The sequence below is a fragment of the Crocodylus siamensis genome, chromosome 9, assembly GCF_052110815.1.
Source record: "Crocodylus siamensis isolate JL-2025a chromosome 9, ASM5211081v1, whole genome shotgun sequence".
Taxonomy (NCBI): domain Eukaryota; kingdom Metazoa; phylum Chordata; order Crocodylia; family Crocodylidae; genus Crocodylus; species Crocodylus siamensis.
The window spans coordinates 7,884,596-7,896,549 of record NC_143403.1 but is presented as its reverse complement, the minus strand read 5'-3'; the positions used below and the strand labels follow the sequence as shown (position 1 = coordinate 7,896,549).

Here is an 11,954-nt window from a genome sequence, read left to right as displayed (position 1 = left end):
TGTCTAATTAGAGACTCCCCCTCACTTAAACATAAACGTTAATAACCATTTTTAATGAAACTCTTCAGGTCTCTTATCCCAGCTTTCCTTTCTTCCCGTCTATTTTATATATTCTACAGGATTTTAAATGAATATGGAATTTCAGATGCACCATCAAGCATCCTCTTTACCACAGAGGTGCAAGTATTAAATAATGCTCACTTATTGGATGCACTTCATTAACGTGGTGTAGTTATACCGCAGGCTATAAATAACACATCAGAAACACTTATGTTACAGTGATTCGCAATTACAGAATGCATAATTTTTAACCTTCCTGCTGCATATTTTAGCACATATTCATATTCCTTTCATCATCTCTGGGAGGGTGTCCCCTAATAATGCTAAATATTTGATATATATAATTATTTTGAATGCATCTGATTTTCAAGTTGGGCACACAACTATAGACTCAAGAACTCATTTCCAGTTATGCATTATGCGTATGTGTGTATACAGTTACCCAAACTGCCCAAAAAAAGAAGAGTACATCTGTTGGATTTCAGGCAGACTTCTGCTGAAAAGAGCTTCATAGAATTATACAGTTTGGGCACAGAACAGAACCAATTCAAGCAAATCCAGGTCCTCATGTTGCAGCTCCGCCATCCCAGACAAAGATGCTTAGTCAAATGTGGTAGAGCAACTTGGGGGAGAGCAGACAGGGAATGTGTCCAACAGGCAACATTTCTATTGCAATGGTGCTCCAGTATATGTTGCATAATTTCTCCTGTATGCTCTTGTGCCTAAAAGCTACAGTTACGGTGAGCTCAGTTATACTGGGGATGCTTAAAAATATTTTAAGTTCCCAACACAATAGCGCTCAGCCTAGTCAAAGCACCATGGATGAAGCTTTTCTTTTAAATGGGAAAGGGAATGAATAACCTTGTGTGTTATTAATTATTGATCCTGAATGCTCAGGTCACCACAAAGCAACTCAGTCTACAACTACCATGAGAAGCATCTCTGATAACTTAACTACATGTCCTAACTGAAGCAAGCTACACTGCACAAAAGCACTCTTCATACCAACAGAGATCCCATGGGGTGTTACTGAGAAGCAGCTTGTGCTCTGAAAATTCACACCTGTTTTAACTCCACAATAGCTTGCTCATATAGACATGCCCTAACTTTTCAAGCTGTTCTTGGCGGGATTGGACACCAGTCCAGAGAACCTTGAAACTACAAAATTACAACCACAGAACTGGAAGAATATGAGCTTTTCCTTGCTGGAGGGTTGAGGAAAAAAAAAGAAATAGAACTTATACAGTGTATTGAATGACAGCAAGACAGAGATAAGCCCCAGATAGGAAGATTTTGGAGGCACTTTATTTGACTAAAGTATCCCAGGTTATTGCTCAGCCTGCTGTCAGTGTCCAACAACAGAATGCACACTTATTTTCCAGGAACCTTGCTTCCCTTTTAAATCATGACACATTTATTTATACTACAAACATCAGAAATGTTAACTGCATTGTACTAAATCTCTTACTAAACAATTAATATCTTGAAAGTGGCAAGTGTAAACTTTAGCAATTTTTTATTATAAACATTAGCAGTTGAATGAATAGCTTTCTATATCCAAGTGCCCAGAAAATAAAACACTCCTTCAGCTTTCAGCCAAGTGTCCATACGATGTATAGTTGTCCAGCTACCATACAGTTCAACTCTCAGAGTCTTTTGCATTAATAAGCCTCTGTCGCAATGCTTCAGCATGTGCCTTGCTCTTGGCTCTGTTTGCTTCAAACTGCAAGACAGACAGGGAAATAAAATGTCATTACACTTAAAATGCAGAGTAGGTTTATCACTCAAGAAGGGAATCAATGTCTTTGCTTGACAGACGTTATATTTGCACTGACAAAAGAACCGTCTCTTTTTGTTTTATCATCTCAATATACTTTGAAATTAACATTTGTTTCATAATAAAAAGGCTATTTTTGCAGGCTGGCATGAATGCTGAGACTTAACAACAACATAATTGTAGAGAGACTTGAGGATATGAGGCTCCTGGAGGAAGCTAACTACCCAACCATCCTGCATACAATAAATAAAGTTGTAATTGGTTCACATCTCCTTAAAACACACAGGTGGGTTCATGTGTAGCATCTGAGCCCAGTTCTGGGGCACTGGGCCAGTCTAATTTAAATGGTCAGTCTGGGATGGCATGCATCTGGATCACAAAGCTGTCCTCCTCATAACCTACAGCTTATATCCCCTCAGTGAGTTAATTGCTTTGTGTACATCTACTGAACTATTTAATCCACCTTTGTCTCTCACATCAGTGCCTCCTCCCACTATCCTCCGTTTTTAAATTCCCTTTTACTGAGAACACCTGCTTTCTGCAACTCCAGTCTCAGCATCTGACAAGGTAGCCTGTCACCTACAAAATCTACACCTTTGAACCAGTCAGTTCCTAAAGTGCCACCCTGCCCTGCCTTCTTAATGAAACTTATGTACATTTATGGTCCATGTAGATTGATCTCCCATCTGAAAAGAGAACATGAAAGAACAAAGCTGTTGCATTTTGCTATAGACATCCATAGCTTATAAATGTGCCATTAGTGGCTCATGGGCTGAACTCAGATCATTCTGAAAGTTAAAGGCGAGCCACCTTCCTCCCAAGATGGGCCTTATTATAACAGAATCTCATCAACCTGATAGTAAAAACCTTGTGTTTAGCCTACAGTGACCCTGCCAGAAGCCTCATCTAGGGAACTGTCCACTGGCCTGGACAGAGCCAGAAATAACCACTACACAGTTGGGCAATCTGGAATACATACACAAAAGGCACATTCAACCCAGATACAGAGGCTGTCCAGAACAGGAAGTCTTAAAGACTAACTCCAAAGCAGACAAGACACAGTAAAAATCAGGTAACTAACAATTTAAGTTAATACACAACCGCATCCTCAAGTCTGTTGTATTCTAGGGCTCATTCACATTAAGTGAACCCCATGCACAGCTACTCACACAACACTCCTAAAATACCCTGTACCCTAAAAGAGAAAGAGAAAGGCTTTCTCAAATTAAAGAATTGGGGATGGAAAACTCAAGAACTGATTGACGGAAAACAAATTAGAACTGAAGCGTGACGTAGCAAAGTCATAAGGCCGCATCTGGTAGCGCCGAGGATTTAAAAAAAAAAAAAAAAAAAAAAAACACAACAAAAAACAAAAAACAAAAAAAAAACAGAACCACAGCACTTTTGGGGGAGAATGTTTAGGGCGACTAGAGGAGCATAACAGAATCAAAATTTTGAATGGAAATCTTGACCTGAACAAAAACAAATGTCTTCATAGCAGGAAGTTACCTAACAGGAGACAGACTACTGTGCAATGTCTCCCAAGGAGACTGTCAAAATTCTCGCCCATGAGACATTTAGAACTAGACCAGACAATGGCCTTAAAGATGCACTTCCGGCTTCAGTCCTGCATGAGCGCAAGTCTGGACTAGTTGACCTAATAGCTCTCTTCTACCTCTGGGTTTTTTTTAATCACTGGACCTACGCCATTTTTTTTTTTTATTAAGGGTTTTGTGGGAAGTAAGAGGTAGGGATGGGGAAAAGAGGGAAACACTAACCGTTTGAATGACTACTTGCTCTCACAAGCTTTTCTAACATCCAAAGAGCAACAATTAGTTTATGGCTACAGTAGCTTACAGATATTTACATATTTCCAATATATTTTTAAAATTGGATCAACAGGAGTGCAAATTAGCCTAAGCTTTACTTTTTAGCTCCTCTATACAATGAAGATTACACAGTAGAAATCATTACACAGATCATCTAAGTCTACAGTTATCTTGTCAGGCAGACTTCAAAACAATTTTGTTTAGTTAACGTGTAAAGATCTTACCTTGGGGCCCCATATTCTGAATTGTGCATCTCTCTCAGCTCCGGCTAGGCTTGATATTAGTACTTTTCCTAACATAAATTTCTTTAGATCTCAAAAGGATTTAAAGTCAAGGTACATTTTGCTCTAGATTTCAAATGAGAGTAACTCTTGACCTGAAGGAAAGCATGTGCATGTGATTTAACCACACACCAAAGCATCAAGGGCAAAAGTGTACAGTTCTCTCTGGACGCTGTCCTAAGAAGGATTCTCCCAGAACCTAGCTTCAGAGGTAATGCTACAATACCTCTTACTAGAAAAAGTATTTAGCTTCCCAAAAATAAGACTGAGTGAAATGGTTAAAGCAAAGTGCATTTATATCTACAAAATGTTAGACTGATGCTATCTGAGAGACTATTACATGCAAGTGGTATTTGAGCAGATAAATCCCACTTTACTCATGTACACAAGATGTACTTTCCCTCTTCTATAAAATGTGAGAGGGTCTGAAGGGACACAGCTTCCTAAGTGAAGGAAGACCGGTACCAAATAAGTTACATTTTGAAAAGCCAATGGCAGGTTATTAAATAGGATACAGTTGAAAGCTATTTTGAAAAATTAACTGAAGCCTACTTCAGATCTCTGTTCAAATTTTATATGCAATTATTATAACCAGCTATGGTGAATCCATACCGCACTTGAAAATCAACTGAACCTTTGTACTTTTCCCATATTGCAGAATATTATGGCAAATACTTTATTCAGTGTTGGCTTTTTACATAGCACACTGCCTATATTTGGTTGCCTGCCACTTTGTATTTGTATTTTTCCTTAAAAAGCAAAACCTGATGAAAGGTTACATTTTCCCCTATTAGTATAGGCTTCTGATTCTCACACTTTCTGGAGCAAAAATTGTTTGCTTTGGATGCGATGACAGAGTACAAGTTAAAGTGAGAAAGAAGTCAATACAGAATTCATAAATGGTTTGCGCACCAAAAAGCCCACAAAACCACAACTGCCAAACGTCAATAATATGGAACAAAAAAGAAAACCCATCATCTCTGGTATAGTCTTTAAAGTCTGCTGCTTCAGCCAGCTGGTTTTCTATGCCCTCCTGCTGTCCATTTATATTCACCACCTGAAACTGTAGCACATACTCTGTTTTGAAAAAATATGTTAAAATTGTTGCCCAACTACCCCAGTAAGCCTTTAGTCCTTCCAGGGATTTTACAATGATGCCTTTATATCACTGTAGCCATAGTTCGAAGAAGTAGATAATACACAAACTTCCAGGAAAATTAATATGTGAATATTCCAATGAAAGAAAAATAATCATAACTATACTGGAAGGCGATCAGCATACCATTTTCAAAGATTTTTACGTTCAACATTTTACACTCCCCAGCCCTGGTCCTCTCCCACTTTTTCAAGCTGTAGTATAAAGCTATTCGAGTCAAAGCTGATTAAGTGCAACTCGACCGATAATGAAAACCAAACATTATTTGTCCAACATTAGGAATTCAGAGTCTTATTTTCAGGTTCTGGCTGCCAATGTGGCACCTGCAACTGTGTGTGCAATACACCATGTAAACAGACACTATCACTCCACACAAATGCTGCATGCATCAATTGTATCACATGAATGACACTTACAGGCTTAAAGATCAGTTTATAGCCCATTTGACAATTTGCCCCATATTTTAAATCTTCTAATTGTTTAGTCAAGTGGATCATTTTCTTGCATCTGCAAGGCAAGGCTGCAAATAAGCAGAGTCCTGAGCAGGAACATTCTATCTAGAGGATCATCTTTGGGTTCAATTCAGCAACTCACTACATAGTTTCACTGCAGTTAGAGAGACTTCCACATCAAGTGCTATTCCAACAGAACTAAACCATTGTCATTTTATGTTAGGCAATGTACAAATACCGTGGTCCTAAGAAAAAGAAAAGAGGCACTTTACTACTATTTTGTTTAAAAAAAAAACACAACAGCAGAATATGAATTTGTTACTGAGAGTTCAAAATCTTATTTTGCATTTGATTTTGTCAGTACTGTACTGTGCAAGAAAACAGGTTTTTAGATACCTGCCTACCTTTGGGTTCACAGGAAATCTTCGGCCAATGTTTAAAAACCAACACACACAAGGAGTGGAATGGCACCAGTTCTTATTAACGTATCACGCCAAGTAGTTTTTGTCTTTATGTGCACTCAGGCTATATTAACATTTCTGCTGAAGAGGGACCAACAGAATGCAAAACACTTAAGCAACTGCAAGATCGCCAATCAGTACTAAAAGACCAGGGGGATTATACAGAAAAGGACGAAATATTTCTGTATTTTTGATTCAGAGGTAATGTTTCCAAGCAATTCCTTTGTGCTACACCCAAGTGAAAGGTGGTAAAAAGGACAGATTGTTCCCTTGTTTTGTACAAGATTTTCTAAAAATGTATTTTCTAGTTTTGACAAGTGCTTGAACTGGATCGCTCTAAAAAAGTATAAAAGTGAGACCACTTATGGAGCAACAGATCAGCACAGGCAGACACCTATAACCTTAAAGAGCTATGTTGACTTCAGCAAGTTTCTTTGGGGCTCAGGGACCTGCCTACAATTACTCATTTCCAGGACCTGGCCCGTACAATTAATTACCAGAACAAGGTGGCCAGAGAGGCCTCTCCTCTACCTTACCTATGCACCTGGGTCTCAACCCCATCTCTCACTACACACACCTATAACAGGCCTCTCTCACAAGGAATGTAGGCTTGAGTCTCACCCATGTCCAATTCAGGATGGAAGCAACATTACAAGCTAATTATATGTTTTTATTGCACTAGACTAAAGAATCTGTCCTGTCACTACTCACTCTAATATAACCTTAGAAAACTTCAACTTTTTAGACTTGCCTTTTAAATTAACAACTTACCTCTTTCTTTAAACATTTCCGCATCTCCCGGTCAATGTCGTTGCAATGGCCAAAAAATTTCAGAATGTTGTGCTAGGAATGTAGAGGAAGGGAGAGAAAAACAATTTACCATCATTCAAAAGTTTGTTTGCAAAGCATTAATTTATTAGACATGATTCCTGTTTTCTAATGTATTCTAAATCTTCCTTCCCTTTCTCCTCTCCCTACCACCTTAAAAAAAAAATGCTGAAAAAAATCAGAAAGCCAGAGCTACTTCTTCAGATGTTTTGCTGCCCATTCAACCACTATTAACTTTGCTGGAGATGAAGGTGTTGAACAGTAGAATCAGACTTTAGATATGCAAACTGAGGACAGACCCAAACTTAAGAGCTCACACATTCATTAACCTGGGGGCCAACCCTACAATACTGACATACACAAACAGTACATCTATCTTCAGTGGAGCTGCTCACGTGGGTAAGGGAACTCCTCTGATTCTCAGACTCCAGAGAGGCCTGCACCATCCTGGAGGCAATGTGCTCATATCTCCAGGACAGCAGCAGCTTGTACTTCCCTTTCTTCAACACAGACACGGCACTACAATTTCAGATCAAATTGCATGCACCTCCAAGTGGCACAAAGAATGCACTCAGTGTCCAAAATGTGTGAAGTGGCTATATTGACAGATTGGTATTACACAGATGAAGTCAGCCCAAATCAGGGAGTACAGACTCCCTGACTACAGTCTAGGTCAGCCCTAATTTTTCAAATCCTGGACTTGGTGAATCAGATGAATCTACTCTGGTCAGCAGATAAGGACATGAGAAGTGCTATGCTGGGTCAGCCCAATGATCCATCTAGGCCAGTATTCTGCAGTAAACACCAATGTAAGTAATTCATTTAGCTTCTCTGCTATGCTGAGGTAAAGCTTTCCAATTTCAATTCCAATTTTCAACATATATTTTGTTTTATTGTTTTCAATATATCAGGTTGATCGTTCATTTTACAAAAAGTAGTTTTGACTGAAGAACTCTAAGCTATTGAAAACTCTCTTATTTCTACTTTCATCAGAGGCAAACTTATTTATACTCCTCTACCTTATAAGCAGACGCATGGATTTATACAAATAAGGGCTGGAAGCGTCTCTAGGCAAGAGAGAATTTGGGCCAATAGAACATTTTTATGGCACAGTTACAAACTCCTGAAAATAGGACTGGCTTAATGAAGATGCTGACAGATACTTAACTGTAGTGGTCCTATTATTAGCTTGTTTATAACTTCACTTTATAAAGGGCATCAGATGACAACACACACTGCGGCAATTGCATGCAATAAGCGGTCACTCTCCCCAGTTGTACGCTACGCAAGTCAGCCTTGTTTGAAAACATTTCCATTTGAGCTAGCAGTCATTTCTTAATATAATAGCAGCCTCCTCTACTTGCATATTAATTTTGGTGTGAACTCTCACCACAGCCCTACTCTGTTCTTCTAAAAAAGAGCTGCAGCAAGCTAACTCTCCTCAACCTGAATAGAACAGATCTTCATGCAGAGCATTTAAGATGCTGTCATTCACTCACACCGTCTCCCTAAAGGCAGTTCTTATATAGTTCACAGTGTTTCTAGATAAGAAACTCACTTGAAAGTCAGAGTTAATTCACTAGAACTGGAAGGGTACCATTCAAGGGAACAAAAATGCTTGTATATTTGGTAAATATGTGGTTAGCTGCGCTGCAGTACACTGGTCATTCATGCTGTTACAGGATTAGATTAATTAGGAATCACAAAAATATCATTAGTCAACCCTGACTCCTCTCAAATAGTTTAAGAAAACATTGACTGTAAACTTCTCTACAAAAGAAGGGGGAACAAAAAACAAAATAACCCCAAACAAACGTCCAGAAAAAAATCAATCATGCATCACAACTGCAGGTGTAATAGCCCTGAATCAGATCCCCAAAGTCTGTATAAGGCTAAGTATTACAACCTGCCTGACTTGTTAAATTTAACAACAGCAGACACCATGAACGGCGAGTGTGGCTAAGAGCTGCAGAACACAATAAATTTAAGATGTGCATCCCCGACAGGACCCCAGCTCAAATAATTTGTCATTAAATGACTTTTTTCAGCAGCCAAATTTAAAATTGCCTAGGAACAGCACAAGGCTTGTGAACCATGGTTTGGCCACCCCTGCTGTCTGGACACACAATTAGCAGGTTAGAACGCTACAGATTACCTTGCATAGGCTTTGGCCTTGCTGAATTAACAATTTCAACAAATAAAAACCAACAAAAACAGCCCTCTCCTATTACTTTTTTTTATTACTTAAAGCATTGCATGTCTAGAATCACAGTTTTAATCATTTTTTTCTGCTTTAGGAAGCAGCCAAAGTATTTTTAATCAAATAGCACAGAAATACTCCTGTGCAGACACAAGTAGTCAGATTCAACAATTTCTATTCTAGGAAATCTGTCGATTTAGTAATAAAGAGTTATATTTTGCAGTTACTACATTTAAGGTGGTATGAAACAGGAAAAACTTCATTTAAAAAAATCGTGGATTGGATGAGCTGACTTCTGCAGTATACATGGCAAGTGTCCACACTAGTTAAAAATTCTAGCAAATATATAATATGAAAGGATATGTATACTTTCCATATAAACAGTCTTAAATCAAGGTAATCCCAAAATAAAAATCAATGGATTATGCCACCTCGGTGTATATTATTATTTTTGCACCTTGTACAAGATGAATAAGTGCCTTGCAACAGACATAAAACATGATCTGTCCCAAGGGCCTTACAGATTAATTTCAGATGCAAAGATCAGAGTCACAAGGCAGTAGGGGAAGACATCAATAAAACCATGTAGTTGTACTTGCCCAAGGCTAACATATGACAGAATACCAAACATTTTAATATAATTTTATAAAAATAATGTTTATTATTTATATAAACAAATAAAAGGGTTTCCTGTTTGTTTGTTTGTTTGTGTGCTTGCTTCTTTTTGGCACCATAAAAGCAGTGGGCCTTCAGAAGGCATGTTCAAGAAGTGCAAATAGTGAGGTTTTGTGGACTAACTCAGGAAGTTGATTCTCTATTTATGGAGAAGAAAGTACACGGAAGAAAAAACAGAGAAAGTTATATGACAAAAAAAGGCAGGGAAGCTGGCGATACTTGCAGGGTGGAAGAGCTGACATAGCAACATGTAAACACTCTATTAGCTGAATCAGGCATTTATCTATGTAAAAGGCAAGAGCCAGATGAAAGAAAGGGAGTGGATTCAGAAAGAAAGGGAACACCAAAGAATCAGAGAAGAAGAAATCCAATTAGCAAAATGTAATTCAAGGGAGAGAATAAATACAAAACCAGAAGGAGTTTGGAGGCTATGAATAGTATCAGCCCTTAAAACTGGGAGCAGGAAGAAAGAAAGAAAAGTGAATCAGGAAAGGAATGGCCATAAAATTGTCTCGAAGCACTCTCTCCAAGACCCACTTCCTGTGCTTGCAGATCCATCTCCCCTACATCTATCTTTATACAGGCAGGCACGCGGCTTCTGCTACAGTTCCTTCTCAGTGGGGCTCCACGTGCCCCCTGAAAATCCAGGCATGCAAGGCAATTACATCCCAAAGTGGCAGCAGCTTGGAGGGACATGCCACTGCCACCAGGTAGCACTGCCCCATACATCTCTATGTTCAGGAGGCACATTGGAGCCAAACTGGAAAGAGCTGCAACAGAAACAGTGCACCTGCCTGTATAACGTAATGCTGGCAAGCATACATTTCAACTCTACCTGCTTCTCAGTTCAACTCTGCCATGCCTCCTGAAAAGAGGCATGTGGGACAGTTACCATCACTTCACAGGCCTCTGTTTCCAGATGTCATGCAGGGTCAGACTGGCAAGGGCTGCACAACAGTGAATGCCCCCACCACAGCTGCTTCCCAGCCTGGTTCTGCAGGAAGTACATGGTGCAGATCCACCTAGCCACAGCACCAGTGACAGTGTGGCAAGTACGATATAAGGAAGAAATAAATTACAAACTAGATCATTAACACTGTAATTATGATTATCTTATACTATTCATAGTAGTGTCTTAAGTGGGGTGCTGCAAAATACTGACAAGTTGTGGAGGGGTCTGAGGGGTGCCTCACGTCTAAAAAGGTTGAGAACCACTGAACTAGTAAAAAGAAGTTATTGGATAAACACACATTGCTTTGTATGGCTCCCCAGCAAGACGAGCAATACCTAACGTATACGTCTTACACAGATTTATTTCGCTGTACTGTACCTTCAGTACCCAGATAAATACATAATATTATTTTTTTCCAACTTATATAAGATGCATAAAATGGATACTTATTGCTGGCAGCAAGCAAAAAAGCAGGTAATTTTTTCACCCTGCTTCCAAAGGGGATCAGATTTACTCATCTATTAAGACAGATAATAGGACGTGATTGGTGATTTCCAATTTTGTGTAGAGTTTCAGCTTCATGGAAAGACTGTGTTTATACATAAATATTAATTCAGAGTGAAGGAATAGTTGCAATATAGCCAGAAAGACAGAGAAGCAGATACAGCTGCATATGAGTATCATCAAAATAAAGCTAATTATTTGCCTTCTGTTGCATAATTAGAAGGTAAAGAGATAAAATCATTTTTTCACAGGGTGGGAGAGAAAGCAACCCTTCCAGTTTCATGATATTATGCCTGCTACTTATGACAATTTTTTTTCCAAGCAGCATCTTCCATGTAATTTCATTTGGATTTTAGGCAAACAGTAATGAATCTTACTTGAGACTTATCAGCATACTAACTGCAAAAACAGTTTGCAAAACAGCAGAGGAAAGTGACAAACATGAAAGAACAACATAAAGAGACCTGATAAGATGGAAAAACACCTCCGAAGACAGATTATTTCAGCAACTTGGAGCCAATCATTTGTAGAAAGGTAAAAGAATTTAGAATGCTTCCGGCTAACCCAAAAGCATCAGATAAGACCTAGGATAACAAATCACTTTTAGTTAGCAAGTTTAAAGTAAATTTGAATTCATTCATTTTTGTAGATGAGAAGAAGGACTGAAGTGAATCCAAAATCCTGTCTTTATATTATAAAGTTAAAAGAACCAAGTTTCTGTTATCAAATAAAGGGAAAGTAGCAAACAAGTGATGCAGCGGAGAACCAGAATATTTTTT

The 11,954-nt window shown here is 38.7% G+C and overlaps 1 protein-coding gene across 3 annotated transcripts in view; it reads right to left on the bottom strand.

Moving 5' to 3' along the window:
• Positions 1 to 773: 773 nt before the first annotated feature.
• CMC2 (C-X9-C motif containing 2) overlaps positions 774 to 11,954 on the bottom strand; it is a 33,791-nt gene continuing 22,610 nt past the window's right edge. For all 3 annotated transcript variants that reach the window (XM_090062479.1, XM_090062481.1, XM_090062480.1), the window contains exons 3-4: positions 6,788 to 6,859; positions 774 to 1,783 (exon numbers count right to left, since the gene is read on the bottom strand). In XM_090062479.1, coding sequence (XP_089918605.1) covers positions 1,700 to 1,783; positions 6,788 to 6,859 — 156 coding nt within the window. In that variant the 3' untranslated portion in view covers positions 774 to 1,699. The remainder of the gene's footprint in view (positions 1,784 to 6,787; positions 6,860 to 11,954) is intronic.